The 22,550-nt window shown below is 40.8% G+C and overlaps 2 protein-coding genes across 9 annotated transcripts in view; one reads left to right on the top strand and one right to left on the bottom strand.

The window, feature by feature from the left end:
• Positions 1 to 22,550, top strand: part of LOC127362358 (gap junction delta-2 protein-like) — a 678,509-nt gene that overhangs the window by 523,291 nt on the left and 132,668 nt on the right. The gene's annotated exons all lie outside the window — the stretch shown is intronic.
• The window catches only part of nf1a (neurofibromin 1a), a 101,272-nt gene that overhangs the window by 62,694 nt on the left and 16,028 nt on the right, over positions 1 to 22,550 (bottom strand). For 6 of the 7 annotated variants that reach the window (XR_007884427.1, XR_007884426.1, XM_051397903.1 and 3 more), the window contains exons 8-29: positions 21,946 to 22,103; positions 21,671 to 21,844; positions 21,043 to 21,171; positions 20,849 to 20,923; positions 20,625 to 20,756; positions 19,421 to 19,558; positions 19,147 to 19,260; positions 17,972 to 18,051; positions 17,021 to 17,144; positions 16,517 to 16,763; positions 13,361 to 13,434; positions 12,867 to 12,950; positions 11,053 to 11,442; positions 10,788 to 10,927; positions 9,921 to 10,043; positions 9,614 to 9,697; positions 8,706 to 8,822; positions 6,926 to 7,107; positions 6,629 to 6,840; positions 6,267 to 6,428; positions 5,081 to 5,178; positions 2,945 to 3,080 (exon numbers count right to left, since the gene is read on the bottom strand). Coding sequence is in view for 5 of the 7 variants with exons in the window: in XM_051397903.1 (XP_051253863.1) it covers positions 2,945 to 3,080; positions 5,081 to 5,178; positions 6,267 to 6,428; positions 6,629 to 6,840; positions 6,926 to 7,107; positions 8,706 to 8,822; positions 9,614 to 9,697; positions 9,921 to 10,043; positions 10,788 to 10,927; positions 11,053 to 11,442; positions 12,867 to 12,950; positions 13,361 to 13,434; positions 16,517 to 16,763; positions 17,021 to 17,144; positions 17,972 to 18,051; positions 19,147 to 19,260; positions 19,421 to 19,558; positions 20,625 to 20,756; positions 20,849 to 20,923; positions 21,043 to 21,171; positions 21,671 to 21,844; positions 21,946 to 22,103 (3,173 nt within the window). In the remaining 2 variants the exon portion in view is untranslated. The remainder of the gene's footprint in view (positions 1 to 2,944; positions 3,081 to 5,080; positions 5,179 to 6,266; positions 6,429 to 6,628; positions 6,841 to 6,925; positions 7,108 to 8,705; positions 8,823 to 9,613; positions 9,698 to 9,920; positions 10,044 to 10,787; positions 10,928 to 11,052; positions 11,443 to 12,866; positions 12,951 to 13,360; positions 13,435 to 16,516; positions 16,764 to 17,020; positions 17,145 to 17,971; positions 18,052 to 19,146; positions 19,261 to 19,420; positions 19,559 to 20,624; positions 20,757 to 20,848; positions 20,924 to 21,042; positions 21,172 to 21,670; positions 21,845 to 21,945; positions 22,104 to 22,550) is intronic. The other variant, XM_051397904.1, reaches the window with a different exon arrangement.

Here is a 22,550-nt window from a genome sequence, read left to right as displayed (position 1 = left end):
GCAACTCAGCCACGAAGCAGAAGACCACGTAAAATCACAAAGCATGGTCAACTACTGCTAAGCCGCATGGTTCGTAAAAGTCACCAACGTTCTGCTGACTCCATAGCTGAAGAGTTCCGAACTTCCACTGGCATTAATGTGAGCACAAAAACTGTGCGACGGGAGCTTCATGGAATGAGTTTCCATGGCCGAGCAGCTGCATGCAAGCCGTACATCACCAAGTCCAATGCCAAACGTCGGAAGAAGTGGTGTAAAGCGCATCGTCACTGGACTGTGGAGCAGTGGGAACGCGTTCTGTGGAGTGACCGAATCATGCCTATCTGTTTGGCAGACAGAGCTTCGAGTCTGGGTTTGGCTGATGCCGGGAGAATGTTACCTGCCTGACTGCTTTGTGTCAACTGTGAAGTTTGGTGGAGGAGGAATAATGGTATGGGGCTGTTTTTCAGGGTTTGGGCTAGGCCCCTTATCTCCAGTGAAGGGCTATGTTAATGCTTCAGCATACCAAGACATTTTGGACAATAATATGCTTCCAACTTTGTGGCAACAGTTTGCGGAAGGCCCTTTTCTGTTCCAACATGACTGTGCCCCAGCACACAAAGCAAGGTCCATAAAGACATGGTTTGATGAGTTTTATGTGGAAGAACTTGACTAGCCCGCACAGAGACCTGACCTCAACCCCATGGAGCACCTTTGGGATGAACTGGAATGGACATTGCGAGCCAGACCTTCTCGTCCAACATCAGTGCCTGACCTCATAAATGCTCTACAGAATGAATGGGCACAAATTCCCACAGAAACACTCCAAAATCTTGTGGAAAGCCTTCCAAGAAGATTGGAAGCTGTTATAGCTGCAAACGGGGATCCAACTCCATATTAAAGTATATGTATTTGAATGCAATGTCATTACAGTCACTGTTGGTATAATGGTCAGGTGACCAAATACTTTGTCCATATAGTGTATATTATAGCTATAGAACAGAAATGAAATGACTGGGTTGTGTCATTACTCTGACAACTCATCCTTTGGCCAAATGAAGGATTTGTCACTCAGTATTTGTATATGGACTAATTAAATCTCTGTTACATGGTCAAACTCTATGGTTGGGTATAGACACACCTTGCCAATATGGCACCGGTTCCTATACGACCGATATCTATCGCACCAGATCACAATGCAGATGTCAGTGCCTCGCTTAAGTACCGGAGCAGTCTATTGAAATATTTGCCCTCTGGTGTGAACGTTACAGGAAACAGGAATAACTGCATGTGTGCCATCACTAGTTAACATTACACAACTCTCTCTCTACATGGCTCTGGCAGGAGGTAGCCTACTGCTAGCACGTTACTACTAGGGATGCACAATAAGGAATGCAGATAAAGGGAAATGTATATGATGATGAATGATTGTGATAATTAAATTACGGCAGATAAATTATTGGTCCATAACAATAATAATTTATTTTGAATTCTTATGCAGAATGTTTGATAGCCTCTCTGTTGTATGAAAGCCAAAGTATAGACATAAGTATAAAGTAGAAACTGCAGGTTATGAACTTTTTTTAAAAAATCCATATTGTGCATCCCTTTTAAATACAGCTGAAATACGAAGCTATTGGCTGTAGTTCACTGGAAAGGATTCAAACACCGGGCGAGACATGAAACTGATGTGGAAAAATAACAGTTTAAGAGGGGGAACCATCTGGTGATGCACGGGATTCACTACATAAAGCAGCACCAAGCACATCAGCCGGCATGCGGGCTACCCTGGCCCCAGAGATGGGGCGCATAGCTATAAAACACCAGATGTGACATGCATCTATGATGGGCAAACCATTGATTAAAGACGACAGCAGCCTTTCTTCAGGTTAGCAAATATGATAATAATTCCACAAAAGAATGGCTGGAGTTTGTGGAACACCAACTCAAAATGTATTTTGCTGTTATTTATACTGTAGCTGTTATTTTGTGTTAAATTATTGTAGTTGGTTAGGTTTTATTTATAATGTCAATTGTTTTATATTTACATAGTTTGTCCTTTTGTCCATTTTCCCCAAGTTCAGGCACCGTTCCAGCACCAGTGCCGTCTTAAAAGTTTGTATCGGACAAATCCCAAACGTTACCCAACACTTTTACTTTGTTGAAATGGAATGTGATAGATTAGACACTCAGGAGCGTAAATAACTCATTAATAGCTAAACTAGATCATCTGCATCCTCATTGTTTCTATGTTTCTGAGTTGTGCATACTGCCTACACTATAATTTGATAGAAATGAAAAAATTATTTGAGTAATTGATCAACAGAAAGTTAATACGGTAATCCATTTACCATATAAGTCATTATTTTAGCAGAAATTCATCATCAAACATCATCCTCGATTTCATCAATATTTTTCTAATAATTGAGCAGTTCCTCAAAAAGATACTCAGCTTATTGGATAATGAAAATCTTTGTTAGCTGCAGCCCTATCTGCTGTCAGTGTATAAGCACTGGTATGGGTATGGGTTTTTGGTCCAGCAGCACCTCTAGCAAACTAGGTCAGGAAACAATTCACTGTCATAATGGCAAAAGCTAGGAAAACAAGGTCCTGCTTTAGAACCCCTTACAAGTTTAGGGTCTCATGGTGCTTCAGGGGTTTTCTATCCTGATGTACATAACTCTTGAGGAGTAAACACTGAGCATGTGGAACTTTTGGGAAAATGAAAATGATTAAACAGAAAGGTCTTGATGTGTTGGTCCAGCAGAATGTATGTAGAGCTGTGCCCTGATGCATGTGATGTAGAGAGCAGTGAGTCGAGCAGCATCAGGAGACCTCAGAGTGGAGCTCAAAGTGTGTAAGTGACACCGCACACAGAGGTAAGGCAGAGAGGCTGGGTGAGCAGCTGGAAGCCATGGTGAACTAAGAGAGGGGTGTGTGGGAAGGTGGGGGTGGGAGGGGGGTCTACCTGGTAAAGACAGTGGCAGACACTGCGGAGCTGTGGGGGGAACTCGCTGGATGAACCAATGATGGCCTGGAAGAACCGCTCAGTGATCTGCAGCAGGTTCCTCTGGTTCTCTTCCAGGTTCTCCTCTTGTTCCAGCCTAATGAGACAAACAAAGAAATCCTGTCAGTGAGGTTTTAAGTTCTTGTGTTTCAAAGACTTCCAGACTAAATGTATAACTGTTTTCAGTAACAAGTAGCCACAGCCTGTTCACCCTGCTGCCATCTGGGAAGACTTACAGACAGCGTCTTCCCTCAGTCTCTGAGACTTCTAAATTTATCCTCAACAATTCACCATACATATTAGTACTATTTTGTATTGACTTATTAATCTTTATTTATTTTGTTTTTTAAAAGAAGCATAAAAAGGTAACTATATCTAAATTTCATTCTACAACCTTGCGTTGTTAATGACAATAAGATAACCTTGAATCCTTGAATACAGACGCTAAAAGTTTGATCACAGTCTCACTGAGATTCTTCAGAGCTGGCTGCAGTGACTACACACTGCTGGAAAATAAGGACTACAACTGTCTACCCACAACATGGCTCCAGACTAACTTTTTGCATTGGTTGCCCTGGTGCGCCTAACTTTTTAGGTGCACCAGCACAAAATTTAGGTGCACCCAAATTTTTCATTGCATTGCCTTTAACGCCATAAGGTCACCTTTTTATCGCTCTCCATAACTTTCATATAATGTGAATGATTTTTAAACAAGAATAAGGTGTAGAGAAATGCTTGTCTTAATTTGAAGCACAATTATATATAAAAAGAAAAATAAAGTGTTTAAAGCGCTTCACTGAACTGAAATTGAACATTTCAAACTCAAACATTTCTAGTAAAATAATTATTAATGATAATAATAATGATTACTACTACCTGCCGCTGAAATGCCTCTGGGAGAGGGGCCACTTTCTCTACACACTTGTCACAGCATATCGTGTGTTTTTTAGACATGTTATGTTTTTTTAAAGTTTCGATACGAAACGTTATTGACCCGCTCACGAATGCACTACTTCCGGCCATATTCTGACCGCACTCCTGACAGTACACGCAGTGCATTGTGTTACGTCCTTTGTTGTACCTCAGCCAGGGAAATTGTTTCAGCCAGTCCTGTCTGAAGGAATATATTTTGACCTTTTTAATTTGGGTCTCGGAGCCGGGCTCTATCCCAGACTCTGTTATCTCATCCTCTGGGTCCGAGTCTGATGCTGTCGCCGAAGGACCAGGGCTTGGTATCTCACCAGGGACCGAGGGCTCCGTGTCTTGCCGGGATGGACTCTCAGTAGTGGGGATGGATGGGATTATAGTAGTAGGGCTGGTTGTAGGCTTGGTTTTCTTAATGAAAAAACTTTCAATATTTCTGCCTCTCTTCATTTTCCCTCGTTTTGTCGCGTTTATTTTATTTTTCCGTTTCAGTTAGTCAGCTACTCTCGCGCTCAGGTCGCGCGCAATTTTTAAACACACGCAACTTAGCGCGGTGAACAGGACCACAGCCAATCAGAGGCAAAGACCCGCCCGAGCTCTGTCTCTTATTGGTTTAGAACACGATATGATCCTACCATGAGTGTGTGAGTTCGGTCACAGGAGAACATAGAGAGATGATGCGCTTGCGAAATAAATTTATGTTTTCACCCGGGCAGCGTCAGGTGCACCGGTGCGACCTAGAAAAATGATTAGTCGCACTCTTAAAAATTTTGGTCGCACTCTGGAGCCCTGCACAATGCCCTCCCTCAAGGGCTGAATCAGCCGATAGCAGGTCTCCAAAGGGGATGTGTCATGGCTGCTGTCATCAGTCATCAAAAACATTGGGCTTCATTCACAAACATTATGTACGAACAATTTACATAAATACCGGTCGCGTTCTGAAATCTACCCAATAACCCAATTTATTTTTTGTTTCATTAATTAATTAGAATTCCATCTAAAACAACATGTACAACAGATAACCAAGTACATTAGATTGTAATGTGCATCGGAAATATACATTAATTTGTTTTGATATTAGCATTATATATCATTATATATATTATATATAGCATCTGTCATTGAAAAACCCTTATAAAAACCAGACCACTAATGAATACTACATGCACTCACCTGGTGGGATCCACCTCAAAGCTGATGTGATCAGGGGTGGTGATGACCCCTCTTAATAAAGGCTCCAGTAGCTTCTGCAGATATGCTGCCCCATATACCTGACATAAAACAACATAAAACACAGTCAGTATATACATACAAGTAAGGGTGCGCCATTAGATGAATATATGGACTAGGACCGATTTTTTATGGCGATTTTTAGAATTTATATTTGTTAATTTAATGGTCTGCCTCTGAAGAACGAGTGAGAGCCGAATGAGAGCACAGTATACACAGTAAATCATCTGTAGAGCCAGAATATTTTCACATTAACCCGGTAAATTAAGGTTTTTTTCGAACTGTTACAGTATATTCCTATGACAGGGAATATAGTTATGAGGTGATATACAGCAGCACCAACCAGGACTCCAGGTAGTAGGCGAGATCAGGACAAGACAGGAGAGGGGTCTAGCAGCAGAGGAGCCAGAGGGAGGTTGGGCATCAGAGAGGCAGTGAGTGTGTAGAGTCAGAATACTTTCATGTCTTAGTTGGTGAATTAAGGATTTCTTTCGACCAAACCAGAGATGTTAATTGTTTGAAGGGGGGAAAGACTAACCAAGATGGTATTGGTGGAGTTTGAATGAATTGTGTTTTACAATAAGTTAACATGAAACTTGGATTAAGGTGTATGGTCATATTTTTCTGTTTAATGAGGAAAATAGGTGTTGGAATATTTCCCTTCTTGCCATTTTGTTTTGGTAATTAAGGCTGCAGTAGGTAATTTTTTATAAACATATTTGCAGAAACTTTCACTATTTCCCGACAGTAGTACATGAGACAGGTAATCTGTGAAAAAATCCTATTGCTCCTAATGGTATTTTCAAGAATACACAGGGCCTGAAAACAACCAGTAAAAGCCAAGAAAGAGTTGATTGTTGAGTCCAATTACCAGGTTCTCTCCTAAGAATGGCGAAAGATGTCAGCAGCCGTATCCGGAATATTTTGGCTTGATTTTTGTACAGTGTAAGGGAGTGGAGACACACTTCTATTTTTTATATGTCAATGACATAAACTATGACGGCGGCCGGTTGAAAAACTTTAAATTATTGGCCAATCCTTCATACTACATATCTTCGAGGCAGGTATTTTATATCAGAGGTAGGCATTTCTAATGATTTAATGACCGCAGTGGTGCTGTGTTTTCTACCTTGAAACAGAAGGTCATTATTTTGCTGGCCAGGCTGTTTCCTCTGAACAGAGTCTGCATGGAGTCGGCCAGCTCCACCTCTTTAGAGAACATGTTCCACAGCAGCTGGTAAAGGAGGTGTCGGGAGTCAAACAGTGTCACCAGGACTCGGGCTAGCTCGTCCTGGAAATATAACAAACTAAAATCACTGCTGGAAAAAGGTTTTATGGAGATCTGTTAATGCAATATCTTCTTTCTTTATCTTTTTTATTCCTGTATGTTCTATCATGCCTGTGTTGAAACTTTCAATAAAATAAAATACTTTCAACAAGTCTGACCGCATACTGTCCACTGTCAATCCTAAATCAAGAGGAGGTACACACCCACTGGGACCCAGGAACCACATTAGCCAGAGCCATGGCGATGGGCAGCTCTCCCTGGTCTCCCATCATGGTGACCAGCTCCACGAGCCTTTCAAAGCGGTCTGCCAGAACCGTCTCTGCCAGCGTGTCGAACTCCGTTCCCTGCTGCAGGATCTTCGTCAGTACCTCCATGAAGGTGGCTCGAGTCTGCAGGTCCTTGTGGTAACCCAGACCTGGGGAGGAAGAAATGAGCGCTGGTACTCAAAGGAAAATTCTGTTGGTAACTACTACTATATAGTAATGCTGGAACCAACTTACCGATGGAGTGCATCAGGCCGCTGTCTACGTTAGCGTTGAGAAGGTTGGACATGGCCAGGACGGTGCAGTGGCGGAGGGATGCCAGCCGGCGGGACATTCCTCTCTTTCGTCCCCCCACTGCTTGGCCATCATCCTCAACCTCACTGCAGTCATTCAGTAGGTTCATGAACAGGGTGAAGTACCTGCAAAAACAACAGCTGGTTTATTATGCAGGTAATTCACCAGCTTTCTCAATAAATTCACAAGCTCTCTTTGTTCTTTGACACTTTTCAGTCATTAAACTGTACTAGTCAATACTATATGTAAACACTGCATGTTGGAGTTTGCTCAAATGTCTTCTCAGATGGTCATGACTTTGGACTCCACTCCCTCTATTCCCTCATAAAATGATGAAGGACTGCTCACACATCCTCAGCATAAAGCCATCATGAAGATCTTTTTGAGTTCTAGAAGCACTAATCCACAACAGTGTTGAACAGAGGACCCCATCAGACCAAAAAGAATACCACTTTCATGTCAACATGAGAATCTACAGGGAAACTAGAATTTTTTTTTCTCTGTAGGGGTAAGGCATTGGTATGAACACAGCAGAGTAGCAGTCTTAACTGTTACTAGGACAAAAACAACTTTTGATTTGAGGTGCTGAAAAGATTGCTTGTATTACTAACCCTTGCAACTACTGTCATCCAACAAAATTAGCAGAACTGTTTTTTGCTTGTGTGACTTTTTAAACTCGTACCCTGTCCATGTAAAGGAAGTCAGTGTCGTGTATGAATGCGCTAAAAGAGCGACAACAGGTGGAACTAAAGTTTTACTTTTCTGGCAGAGCTATTACATCGGTGCACCGAAGAGAGAGAGGAAAGCTGGCTCAGAGATGGTTCCTCCACCCAAATCAAACTCACAGCATTTTGCAGCTTATTAAAGAAATACTGAAGAAAGGAACAAAGTAAACTAGTTCATTTTAATCTATGTGAACTTAAAGCTAAAGCTCCTGTGAAGTGTCAGCTTGTGAGATTTAAGGCACACAATAAATGGATATTCAATTTGAGTGTGGTCAGTTACTACTGCTGGATTATCTACCGTGAGTGAGAGGCTGCTGCAGTAAATGTTACTGTCGTCTCCTACCGAATCTCAGCCCAGATCATACCGTTGGTTATCTACAAACACTTTTAATAATCATTCTAATATAGATATATAATATAGATGTCTGGACAAGCAATATCTGGCAATGATGATTTTATTGATCAACTTTACTGAAGGAGAATGACAACTGACCAGCTGACCAATCAAAGTTATTTATTAAGGTATCACAAAATAATTATTAGACGTGTCCATAAAAGGCTTGTTTAATGTAAAAGGATTGCATACAAACTTTAATTGTAATCCCAACACACAATACATTGTTGCACGGACAACAATGGAATATTTGGTTCTTTCCCAAAGAGCATGACATTCTGTACCCATACGTGTCATGATGTATGACACAATGGCCTTTAAAATGGTAATTATGTCCCATGTACGAGAGATGTCACTAGTTAAACATAGGCACACTGCAGCACTGAAATAGACAACAAAAAATGGCTGAAACCAGAGTCACCACAACTTAGTAAAGATTAGGAATCTTGTTAGTCTGTTTGACATGAGATGGAAGAGTAAAAACAACACATAAACATGGCATTTTAAATATGAAATAAGGATGTGTCCTGAAAATAAGTGAGGGTGCGCTTCATCAAATTATTGTCAACTTAAGTGCAGCTGTTGAATACAGCTGTGTTCTTACTTGAGGAAGAGCTGAGATTTTGCCTCCATCAGTTCGACTCCATCCCCCTCTTCTGGCTGCAGAGGAAGACCAGCCAACAGAGACACAACTGCCTCCATACTGGCCTGGTCCAGGTCCCTGCTCCACACACCCCCACACACACCCACACCCCCACACACACCCCCACACCCACACACACACACACACACACACACACACACACACACACACACACTAATGAGGGGGGAGCTCTGCATAAAGATCAGCATACACTGTACGATTTGAGCCCGTTTGTGAAGCGATTTTTGAGCCACGCAGTTCATTTTAGAGTTGACCGAATTTCATCTTTATCAGACATCGTTTGCCATGCAGTGTGCAGAGGGGAGCGACGACTCCCAAACAGCCGTCGGATGTTCGGAGGGGGGGCCCCAGTAGTTTACCTGGTTGAGTGTGAGCCCCATTTACTAAGGCTGAGTCCTTCAGGGTTCCCACTCATTTTTCAGGAATTTTCCTTGACAATACAAGACAGCAGTTGCTCACAAAACAGTCATATAATTCAGGTAGGCCAATTATTGACACATTTAACTCCAGTTTTGAAGTGTCATACTGTGCAGCTTATCAGTCGAAACTAAATATGCACCCAATTTGAGTGAGTGGCTAAAAAAATGAATAGATTATTTATTACTAATGTTTTCATGTTGGGAAAACAAGAAAAAATTCCAGGTTTTCCAGGACGCATGGGAATTGAAAAATAGCTAATAGCTAGTGTGCAGGAGCCGACAGACCATTTTGTTTTCTATTTTACACGTACAGCGTACGCACATAAATTGTGAGCTTAGTTTTACACAGCAGAGGATTTACTCATACAGTAGGAGTGTAGAGTGTGTGGCCAGCTTTAGTTGGGTTGAGCACATGTAACAGAGCTGCACCTTGTCAGACACTTTATGTCATCATCAGCAGCCTGGTTGGAGGTTCCCATCACCCAGTCCGTCAGGTACTCCACCATCTTGTTCCTACAAACAACATGAGTGAAAATTGAAAAGGGGGCATACATTAGCATCTGAAGGACAAGTGGAGAAAAAGATAAACATTAAAGCGGGTTTTAGGTTCATCGTTACCTTCTTACCCTTTCATTAATATGTTTCTATCCTGCTCAGAGTTTAGAAGTCCTAGTTAACACACTGATGTGTAAAAAAGTGGGAGAGGGAGCAGCCACAATCAGCCGCTTTCACTAACCTGAACTTCATCTCCTGGCAGAAGGACAGGTCATCTCGTCTCTCCATCATCACCTCCACCAGCTGGCACAGCTTAGTTTTGATCTGAATTGCGTGGACCACGTTGCCCAAGATACGCACATATCTGAGGGGTGGAGCACAGGTCAATACAGATCAGAATACTATGCTCGTCAGAATAAGTCACAATACAATGAAAATGAACAATTTCTCCACAAGCCTTTTACTTCAAGTGCAATCAGCACTTAAAGCTCAAAACCTGACCACACTTTAATCATTGATTTTTTTAAGTGTTAATTTCTATTTCTCACTAGTGTACAACGTTTTAAACTTTGACTGTGTTTGCAGATTCCAGATTTGTTACATGTTCATGCTGATTTTATGTTTTGATTAACTTAAGACAATTTTCCTCTGTGGTGAACAATAAACTTGTATTCTGTTTTATTATATTCTATTGTGTAGCAATTCAAAAATATATGACAAATTCCGGATGTACTAAATGTTACTGCATTTTATCCTGACACGTTTTGGATCATACTGCCTAGCACTATGACAGCTTGTAATGCTTTCAGAGATCGTGCGTCGATTGTGGAAGACAGAATGGTGGATAACTGATAAAGGCTCATGGACTAATGTATTGTAGTGGCTAACAGACTGGTTGTCCAGATATGATATGAAATGACAGGATAGCTATTTTCCAGCAGAAGAACTACAAGGGGTGTTACTGGAATTTCAAACAGCGGTCTGGGATTTAATGTAAATGATCCCACACCAGGGTGTCGCCAAAATCACTAAAAACTACAAATCTTATGTTTTAGTTTTTTCACTGGGCCACAGGACATGTAGTACCCAGGGAGGAGGGTGTACTGACCTGACCAGGTTGAGCATCATGGTCTCGATGCTGGCCTGTCCCAGGTGTTCAGAGCTGCCCTCTGTGTGGTTATCTAACAGGTTCTTCATGATGGCTATGGTCTGCTCCACAAACTGGGTGTTAGTGTCATTGATAGGAACCTGGAAACAGGAGAACCACAGATTTCAGACAGAAACACAGTACAGTGTAAAAAAACACTTTGAAGCCAATGTGTGTGTTTGCAGAATTGTTCCATTATCGCAAGAACTTCCGCAGTGGCACTCACCGGTCCCTGCGTGTCGAAGAACTTGCCGATACTGTTCCTCAGCTTGTTGAAGAGCATGGGGTACAGGGCGGGGCTGAGCTCCAGCCCCAGCAGGTCTTTGACGTTGGTGCGGACGTGGAGGCCAACCCTGTCGTGGCCACACACCAGCAGGGCCAGGAGCCGGTCCAGGAAGCGGCTGACGGGCGTCTCGTTGGAGGCCGAAGAGGAGCAGGAGGAGGCAGAGGCCATGGGGTTGGACACATCGCAGGGGCCCATGGAGATCATGGAGTGTTTGCGCTCGTTTATGGGGCCCATAGGTGGGCTGTAGGTGGCTGGGCCCGGTGTGCTGCGCTGCTGGAGACACACACCGCCGAGGCCACACAGGAAACCCGTCATGTTGATCCACTCCTGCTGTGGGGGGGGTGTAATAAAGAGCAGAGCACTTTTTTTTTTTTTTTTTTTTAAAGGTTGGAGCAACTCCTATGCCTATCCCCAAATCCACTGTTTGTGTCCCCACAATAATTCCCCCAGCTGTTTATATCAGAAGCACTTCTTCTGCAACAATGAAGGGAGCTGTTAGTTTGCTCCGCTCCTCCGTTCAAAGCCTCTCACGGCCCCTCCTCTCCAAATCACTCCTTACTCAACTCTGATTTCACCCCGCTCCACTAAAATCGCTCACCGCTCAAATGTATGTTAAACCCTGTTAAAGCTGTGTCATACCAGGGACACACAGATCAGTCACACACAAGCAGCAGGAAAAGAGCCTCTTCCTCCTTTTTGACAGTTATTATCGCTCCACTCTACTCACATGCTCTGTGCAAGACCAATAAAAACAACAATCAAACAAATCCAAACTGTTACCACCTTAGCAACTGTCTGGTTAAATGTAGGATATTTTAAGAATGTTCTTGCAAATTAAAAACTAGCATCTGTGAGGCTATAAAAATATGCTTCTTAATTAAATATAATGTAAAGTGATTCCAGTACGTTTTTGATGATGATAGTGATAATATTGTGAACTGCAATCATTTTAGCCAGGATAATCATCACATCTTCACATCATCCCATGCCGAAGTGACACACCATTATCTAGAGAGCAACATAGTAAGCTAATAATTACATGGAAAATTTATTAAAAAAGAATCAGAGAAAAATACACATGAAATGTCTGATGGTAAAATGTGATTACCAGTCTGAACTTGACATTCAGATAATAATAAAGATTTTATGATGGCTTTTGTTTTTTTCAATACTGTCTTATTAACTTGCATATCTTTTAAGTTTAACTTTTGTTCCATGTCTGTATTTCTCCCCTTTAAGACCAGAGGGTCCCTCTGGTGAGATGGAGAAAAGCCAGAATCTAGAGTTATTGACTGCACAGTATATCAGCAGTCTGTCTTTGTCTCAGTGCAGACTTGAGGTTGTACTGTTGTTCTACTTTGGGTCTAACTACACATGTGAATAGACCAGCCTTATCTAAGAATTGAGATTTCACCGTGATCCAGTCCAGGATAAGAGAGTCTTGCTTTTCACTGCGGTAGCATCTGGAACAACTCAATTCAAAGAAGTTTGAAGGAGCCAGGGATCGAATCAACAACCTTCCGACTAGGGGACGACCGGCTCTGCCTCCAGAGCCACAGCCGCCATGGCTTAAGTTTTGTAATCTGTACTGGCCACAATGCTTCCCCACCTTATATGATGGCACATGCAACTGGCCAGCCAGTGTATTGTCTTAAACACAGAGCAAACACCCAACATTCCTCTAAGTTTCACCTAAATCACACATCACACCAGTTCCAGACATTGATTTTGATCCCTTTTTGGAACATGCTTACCTGCCCGTCATCTGCCTTGTTTTTGGGGAAGTTGAGAATCTGTTTGGTGGCCTGGTCCCATTTACCATATGTGTCCTCCCAAGCCTGAAGATGGAACCAAGAAACTGAACATTAACAATAGTGCACAAACACAGGTGAGAGAAAATGCTAAACTGACATAATACAAATGGAAGTACATGGGTTTAGTTTGGTTTGGTACTGTTTGGTTCACATTATGGGTTGTAAACAAAAATATCCACCATATAACGGAACAAACCTTTTTTATTTCTTTGAAAACTCCTTCAGTTCTATTAATAGAACCAGACACTCCTTTACAATTTGCTAACTCATGTCTACAGCAAATATTTATTGCTTTCATCATTTTTTTTATCAGTTAAAAAGGTGAACTTTAACCATGCAGGTAAATCATCTGCAATCTCATCTGAGAGCGATTAATGAAGGTGAGTCACTTTAAGAGAACAATAAAACCCTCTGGAATGTGAACCGAATGTTACCTCAATGTTTCCTGGTGTGGGGTGCTCTATCCTCCTTAGCAAGGCCATCACCCTCTTCTGCAAGGTGGACCGGCCTATGGGAACCAGAACCAAACTGTTAACAGAAACCAACCAGGGCTGTACTGAAGTAGTTCCAAGCTGCGTTCATAATGTTGACATTTGAATTCTAAATTGGTGTCATGGATATGTAAAGAACTTCAGGTCTGTGTGTCTGTTTGACTTAGGGCAGGGCACATGAACACTGACCCATTCCAAAAGGTTGTAGTAGCTATTTTATCAGAGAAAATTCATGTAACTAACCTCCATCCTTTCTTTCCTTCACATCAAGCTACAATGGGGGGAAGAACTGTATCATATCAGGAGTGCTGCTGTTAACAATTAGTTCAATATTATCAATATCATCAATATGCATCCAGTACACTCCACTACCATTTAGAGCACTTTACACGCTCCAGCCTACAGCCAGATGGTTTAGTCCGGTCCGTGGCTGGAGTACTTCTGTGTTTGAACACCTATCAGAAGTATGTTGCACAGTTACCGATCCTAACCCTCTGTTGGCCATATTCGGGGTAGTACAGCTATCATAGCTTAGGCTGACGTCACCACCATCTCATTGATACTGAGTAAGGAAGATTCAAGAAGCTTTATTCATCCCGAGGGAAATTACTGTACAACAGTTTCAATGCAAAGGTGGTAAAGTAAAGTACTAGAGGGTTAGAGCAAAAATAAGCTAACATAAAATAAAATAAAATCAAACAAAAATAAAATAAAATAAAATAAATATAAAATTAAAATAAAGGCTAACATAAAATAAATCAAACAATTAACTAGATGCAACAAAATGCAAGCACTTACAGGTAATGTAAGTAGAAAAGAAGAAAACAAGTAACTAAATGTGACAAAGTGCAACCAAATTTGCAGTTAAACGTTGGTACAGTATATACAATATACAACAATCTGCACCGTGCAGTTTAGCAGCATAAATTGAAATAAAATAAGTACAAACTAAATAAGTGATAAGGAGCGATTGGATAAGTGAAACAGAGCAACTGTTGCTGGCCGCCACTCGACACAGTGCCGGAACTGGAACCTAATAATGGCACATCTGGCTAGACTAGAAAGGCGCTATACAAGTACAGGTCCATTTACCATTTACATCTGCAGGGCTGAAACCATCCCTCGAGTAACTCCATTACTAAAAATCATTGTTTGTTTAATCATATAATTTTATACAGCCATACAGCGTTTTGCACAGATGATTATTATGGTTGCATAAGGTGCTTTGGAAAATTCAATTCAATTCATTCGTATAGCGCCAATTCATAACAGAAGTTATCTCAGGACACTTTTCAAATAGAGCAGGTCTAGACCGAACTCTTCAACATTAACTACAGAGACCCAACAGTACCACCATGTGAAAAGAGAAAATATAGGAGTTGGTCACGTAATGACACACTCAACCCATGATTTGTTACAATTCACTTTGTTTTTCTTTTAACAAAAAGAGATTGAAGACAAATTATGAAAGAAAAAATTTCTAAATCAAATTATAGAATCCTTTTTAATTTCCAAGGTAATAAACTGTACAAAACAATGCATATTTCCTTTTGTGAAGTGAAGCTCTTGTCTTTGCGCCTTGATACCACGACTGATATCACGATTCATTTATCATCTCACTGGTTTGAATCTTCACTATATATCAATATTAATATTAATGTATAATATCTATGTGTATAGCTGTTCAGTCATCATATTTATACATATTATTATTATATTATTATAAATATTAATATTATCATTATATACTGTTAATATTATATACTGTTATTAACAATAACACTACCATCATGTCATCAGTACTGTTACCACCATCCTGCAACTACAACTCTTTGCACCTTACCTACATATTTATCTTTTTTTTAATCTTTTCTATCTAAGTATTTTATTCTATCTAAGTATTTTATTCTATTGTATTTTATTGTATTTAAATGTACCTGGCTGCTTTGACGACCCAATTTCCCTTCGGGGATTAATAAAGTCTATCTATCTATCTATCTATCTATCTATCTATCCATCTATCTATCTAGTTAACTGTCTTGGGATATATCTTTACATTCTTATCGAGGGGTGAAGAGAAGAGACAGGACACAGAAAACGACAGAAAGTGTCCAAAGTTTGGGATCATTCAAAAGAAGCAAAAAATAAAACTCTGTACAGTGTATCCAAATGAGCCTACCACAACAACGAGATGCAACTACACATCATTGTTTAAAAAACAAATCTGTGAAAAAAACACAACACAAAACGCGATTGAGTATCTGATCACAGCTCCAAAATGGATTTGGGAAACCTCCAGTTCAAGCTATTTTAATTTACTTTAGCCTGACATGTGGTTGCTTTGGTTGTCTCTTAAACCCACCCTGTATATATGCATTACATTAATGCACTCCTGTTGGTTTTTCTATCCTGCACATTGTAAAAATATTTCCTGTACAGTTTAGATCTTTCTATCTTTAGCCTTATCTTTATTTATTTATATTTTAAAAAGTATTATTTTTGTGTGATTTTATGCACCAATGCACAAAGGCAAATTCCTTGTACGTGTAAAAGCTTACTTAAATAAATCGATTCTAATTCTAAGTAGCTAACTTAGCTGTTCACAGTCTGCACCAACTCTGCTGTAAGAGTGCAAGAAGAAGCCATAGTAAAGTTACATAAACAGGGACTTTTCATTTCATTTCTTTTATTCACAATGTACAGCCTTTCAGTAACTATTATACTGCAAACTGAGCTTATCTAGGCTGACTTAAACAACGTAACTACTCCTCACACACCGGGAAAGACTTTCACAACAAACCTGATTAATTGATGGAATCATCGGTGGAATACTCTATTACTAAAATCTCCATTGATAGTATAAAGTTCCCCCATCATTCTATCATTACATTTTTCTTTCCTCTACCACATGCTACTTGTTAATGGAAGTCAACGTAGGCATTTGTTCATGTTTAATGTGTGATGAAACAGTCTGAGGATGACTGGTTGGTTGTTCATTTAAAATCACTAAATAATAACACAACGTACTGTATGTGTGAGAAGCTCTGGTGCAGTGCTGAACACAGAGCTGTAGTATTCAAGGTGAGAAACAGTACTGACCTGTTCCCATCATGTTGCTGACGGAGGCCAGCTCACTGAAGGTGGCGTAATTTGGCAGGATGGTCTGGACGGGCACCTCGTCGGCGGCACTGCGGATGTCAGCCTCCTCACAGAGGTGGCGGAAACACGACATGGCCACCAACACCGCCTCGGTGTCCGGACTCCACAGGAACATGTAGAGACACACCTCCAGCTTTGTCTGCGCTTGCCGGCAGATGGGAATCCCGCCACCCATAGTGGCACACTCCTGGAAAGATCAAGGACTGAAGATGTAGTCTACACACTGATTCTCTCACAAACAGACACACCAAATCTTAAAGCTTTCTGAGCATTCACACCACCAAAAATCTGATTCTCAGCCAGCGAAGCAGACTCCAAGAGGACTATACTGCTCGCTGTGTAAGTGATTCTCACTGATTGGCCCAAACGGAGACATTGGTTCAGTGGTCGGATTATCTGTCATTACCTGCAGCCTGTTGCTACAGCTGAGGAACGGGACTATACCTTGTTCTTGAGCAGAAACTTGTTCCTGCAGATGAGGATCTCCCTCAGCCATTTGAGAACTTCTGTCCCATTAACCATTTGCTGGCCGATCAGTTTGCGGCAGATAAGGAAGAGCACCTGTGAGCTAAAGGAAGAAGCAAAAAAGGAGAGAAGATACTATTCTGTAAACTAAATAAGTTTAGAGCATCAAGAAAAGTAAAGATTTGCTGTTTTTCACACAACCATGACATTGGAAAAAAGGGTCACAACAGGTTTTTCGAGCTTTCCAGTGCTCAGACTGATGCTCAGTTCCCACATAGCAACAGCTGTGCCTGCAGCTGCAGCGGCTGGAAGCTTTTGCTACATTTTTGTTTTAATTTGTATTTATATTTTTCATTTATTTACTTGAAGATGAAACCATATTATTATCAAGGTAAAAGATGACCTCCAGAATTATTTCCTGGCTGTATACTTGTATGTATATATGTAAATAAATAACTGTATATACTGATTTGTTTAATATAAATGTAATGATCTTTTTCTATATGCTTAGCATGAAGGAACTGCAAACTTTCATTTTGTTATACAACCTTGTGTTGTATAAAAATAAATACATTTCCTTGATCAGCCACTCAAATTCCACCTGTCCTGGTTGACAATACCAATGAAGCCTGTCCAACAGAGTTGGTGCACTTTAAGTGAACCATCTCACACCAAGTTCGTATTTCACACATTGAATCACACTACCTGCAAGGATTTCAGTTCAGCTGCAGTGACTTACTATAGACCCCACAGCACAGCTCAGGACAGAGGGATCCATCAAGTTTACTTAGGTTTCAGGCTTTAACCCTAAAATCCTTTCTTTTAACAGATATTGCATCTCTCAAACTGAATGTAACCAAAACTAAATGTTAAAAAATGCAAAGGTATGTGAAGATGCTGAAAAGCTTCCGTCCGAAGATTGCTGAGTACCTGATGTCCCAGAACGTCTCTATTGGGGCATCAGGATTCCACAGCTCTATGGTCTCTGGCTGGTGCAGAACTAACAGAGCCTGGACACAGAAGAGACACAAGACAGGGAGGTAGGGAAAGAACCAGGAGGAGGAGACAGAAACAATGGTTTGTGCTTAGTGGAGGTTTGACAGTAAAAAAAAACACAAAAAAAAGTTAATACAAAAGCAGAAAAACAAAAACTAAATTTTTTATATATATATATATATATATATATATATATATATATATATATATAAATAAAACTATTCTGATAATAAATGAATAGTTCTGAGTAATTGTTTAAGAAGAAATATCCAAAGCTCAGATTTCAGCTTCTCAAATGTGAATATTTTCTGCTTTCTTTAGTCCTCTACGACTGTAAGCTGAATATCTTTGGGTGGTGGAGAAAACAAGACATTTGAGGTTGTCACCTTGGGTTTTGGAAAACACTGATCAACACTTTTTCCTATTTTCTGACATTTTATCGACCAAACAAGCCATGGATTAATGGAGAAAATGTTCGCAAGATAAATTGATAATGAAAATAATTTTTCGTTGCAGCCCTGTCTGCTTCTGTTTGAATTCTCCGTTTGTGTGAATACAAGAACTTCCTCCATGTCCACCTGTAATCTTGATAAATTCATCATAATGTACACAATCCACAGCACTAACTGCCTCAGTACAACGACACCAGTACGACTCTGCTGAGAACACGTCCTATTTTAACAACCAATCACTGTTGAGCTCAATGAAACTTAGTGTTAACTGCAACTTCCTGCACAGATGTTTCACATTAAAAGCAGTTTAAATTTCTCCCATTCCTGATAGGCTTTTAAACTGAAACATCTGCAGGAAGTGTTTAAAGAAAAAAAAAGTCAGGCTTTCTCAACCTCTGCTGCTCCAATTTTTAATCCAGTCCACTTACGTTATGGAAGCACTATATTACATTTCTGGAGTTCCCCTTTGATGTGTCGATAGTACAAATACTTTCTTAATGTCTTTTTGTAATATTCATTGAAAATTGGTGAATTTTTGAAAAAAAAAAGTAAGTTGTTAACAAGACAACAATGCTTCTTCAAGTGATAATTCTACCAATTGTACTCTGCCATAGAAATCAGTTGTGCATTCAGTAAAGGAGTGGGTTGGTGTCTGACCTCCATGGCTTCTTGTGAGAGCTGGGTGGTGTTGTTAAGAGGCACTAGCTGCACCAGGCCAGTGATCAGCTCTGCTGTGCTGCTCTGCATCTCTGGAGCTTGTTTTACTGGGTTCTAGCACAAAGCAACACGCACACAATCAATTAGGAGCAAGTTCACTGCAGTCACAGAAAATACAGTTAAAATGAAATAAGTAGAACCAAAAACATCTGGAGTGTATGGGTGCAAAAACCTGCATGCAAGAAAAGCATTCACTGTTGAAAGATAGACTCACATGCAACATGAGTTTGGGGTCAGCGTGGATGAGTTTGACCAGAGCGAGAAGGAGGCACTTGTAACTTCGAGTGTCAAGTTCTGTGGCTTTCTCTTTGAACTTAAGGCTGGTGGTCATCTTCCCTTTGAATGTCAGACTCTGTGGGAGGGAAACAGAGGCAAAATTATTACTACATATAATTACAACATCTTATTTTAGTCAGCATTCCTCTCAGCAATATGATCTGGTATTTGCCTTGATTCAGATCTAAGTGACCAAAGAGGAAGAGGTATCAGCCAGGCGGGACCGACCTATGGGTGGGCGATATGGCCACATTATATCTCTCTATGTGTTGTATATGCACTGATGCCTTTACACAAATTTCCCAACGGATAAATATATATTATATCTGTACATAGCAATTTATGTTTACTTTGTCAAGCTTGTTTCTTTTTGCTGTATGTATGCCTATTTCTGTGTATGTACATTGAAATGACATGAAAGCGGAGTCAAATTCCTTGTATGTGTATGCATACCTGGACAATAAAAGTGATACTGATTCTAAAGTTAATTTTATTTGATTCATCTTTGAAATCCCTTTTAAAAACCCACTTTCATGATTATGTGCATTTCCTTACTTATACTTTATTATAGAAAGTATAAGTATATGTGTTCACTGTTGTTTACAAGTTTTTAGTTGTATCGGTTACCTTATATATTGCCTTTAATTGTATTCTTTATTGCTGCTGTTGTTGTGTATACTGTGACTGGAAAACTAGTCTCTAAATTTCCAGGTTTTCCAGGATGCGTGGGGACCCTGCAGTCTGTCAGTGGAACACATTACACTTCGACTTCCTGGGTCAACTTTAAACTGCTGTACCTATCATAGTAACGAGTGATTATTGATGACATTTCAGGTGAGCTCACTTTCGGTTTGACGTCCAACTAAAGTGGATTAGATCATTTAAATCTCAAACTGTTTGTTTGTAACCTCATGTTTGCTGTTGGACTTCATTGTAGGTGTTCCTTGAGCTCAACCACTACTTTGGTAAATACAATGTTATTATTACTGATAGAAATGAGGCACAAAACTACAAAAATAACAAACTAGTTGTGATCAACTTGAATTATTGTTTCAAGTTAATTTTGACTTTTTTTAATCCATAATATAACTTACAGAGACTATGTAATGTAAAAGTAATGTAAAAATTTGCCATCCGCTCACCGGTGTCATGCGTAGTGGAGCGTGGGTGCCAACACCTTGGATCACCCGGTTGAGGGTGTCTGAGAACATAAAGCGAAGCTCTCCGGAGTAGCAGTACACTGCATCAATCTTAGGCCACCAATCCAGATGGGACTGAAAGTAGACAACACAGCATGAGATATGACAAGTGAACGCATCCAGTTATTCTATAGACACTGACGTGTGAAGAAGCTCTGCGGACTTACATTGGTTATTATTCTGTGCAACGAGTTGACCAGGACAAAGTGAAAGGTGGAGGGGGAGGAGGCGGCCAAACAGACCTTCAGGACAAAGTGGAAACACTCATGAGAACCAGATAGAGCTGCTGATGCTGTGCTCCATGAGTAAAGCAGGGGAAACATCACAAACAACTAATGAGTATCACTTCTTTTCAGTTCACCTTAAAGTGCTGGTTGTTGTGAGGATTGATGCGGAAACAGGAGACAAAGCAGTCCATCATGAGCTCCACGTCAGCGTTCTGGCTGCCTGTCCCTCTCCAGAAGGGTTTGGCTGGGTTGAACAGGAGAGCCTGGTTGGACAACGAGGGTCACATGTCACTTTAAGTCATTCAAAAGCACATTTCTGCTGAGATATACTCATACAATATGCCACAGAGAGAAATAACCGGTGGTCATTAACACATTCAGCAGAATTATTGAGATAATTACAGTTACAAATAATTGGTCATTAATCAGAAAAAAATAAAAATTCATAGGTATAAGTATAATTACTAATTATCCAGCCCACCATGTTTCTACAGTAGCCCAGGCGGGACAAACCAAACACTGGCTCTAGATAGGTCCTTTTGCATTTTTTGTGGCTACTGTAGTTTCTCCTAAATGCTAAGAACAGGAGAATGAGGCGAGGGAGTTGCAATTAGCAACTACACTGCTAAATGTCAACATATCCTACACACTGGACCTCATCTATCTTTCTTCACTACATCTTAGCCTTTATTACCTTCAGTTGTAACAACAGGTTACACATGAAAAAAAACATAAAGATACATTTTCAGAAACCCGTCAGACCTTGAGATCCATGACGATGGACTGGACCAGGAGGAATATGGTTGAGTGGTCCTCCCAATTGATGTAGGTGGAGGCTTTACACAGTTTGACACAGGCGATGGCAGCGCTCTCCATCAGCTGCTTACTGCCACCCTGGCCCGCCAAAGCTTTCCGCAAACTGTCCAAAAACAGTTTCTGCAGACACACAACAAGACATAGTGCGTGTGAGTGCTGGAGTCTCTGCTGTCTGTGTCTGTGTGTGTGTGTGTGTGTGTGTGTGTGTGTGTTCCTCCCACCTTGTTGGCCTTGCTGTCTTCCACCGTGTCTTTGGAGATGGTGTGTGTAATTTCTGGACAGAGGATGAGGAGGATAATCTGCAGTGGCCACACAGCTGCCTTCCTCTTGGCACTCTCCGCAAAGCTGTCTACCAGGTCGAACAACTTCTCTGCAGCTTCTGAACACACACCAACACACACAGTTAATGACAGAAACCTCACTTTTAAAGACTCATCTTGAGGAGCATCCAAAAAAATCTGTAGATGTTGCTGCGTGGGGGGATGATTTTCATCCTCCCTACCACTCCTTCACATCTACTGTTCTGTCCCTGTCTATTCAGGCTTCGCTTACATACATTACACATCAAGACAGCATAGAATAAAGAAATTACCTGGAAAGTTTGCGCTGCTTGACATAATTCAAAATGCAATAAAGCTTACAGGGAGCAGTAGAGGTGGAGTGAAATGCCCATGCGGGTACACGTCTCTAGATTTGGGGAAATAATTCTGAATTAAAGCTCATCTCCCCACGTCGGGGCCTGCACGACAGTTCCCTGCCACAGCCACGCCACACCCCGTCACCCTACACCCAAGCCCTCATCACCGGAACCCGAGGGAAACTGCTC

Source organism: Dicentrarchus labrax, unplaced genomic scaffold (genome assembly GCF_905237075.1).
Source record: "Dicentrarchus labrax unplaced genomic scaffold, dlabrax2021, whole genome shotgun sequence".
Classification (NCBI taxonomy): Eukaryota; Metazoa; Chordata; class Actinopteri; family Moronidae; genus Dicentrarchus; species Dicentrarchus labrax.
Note: the sequence above shows the minus strand (reverse complement) of the source record. Positions and strands in the feature narration are given on the sequence as shown.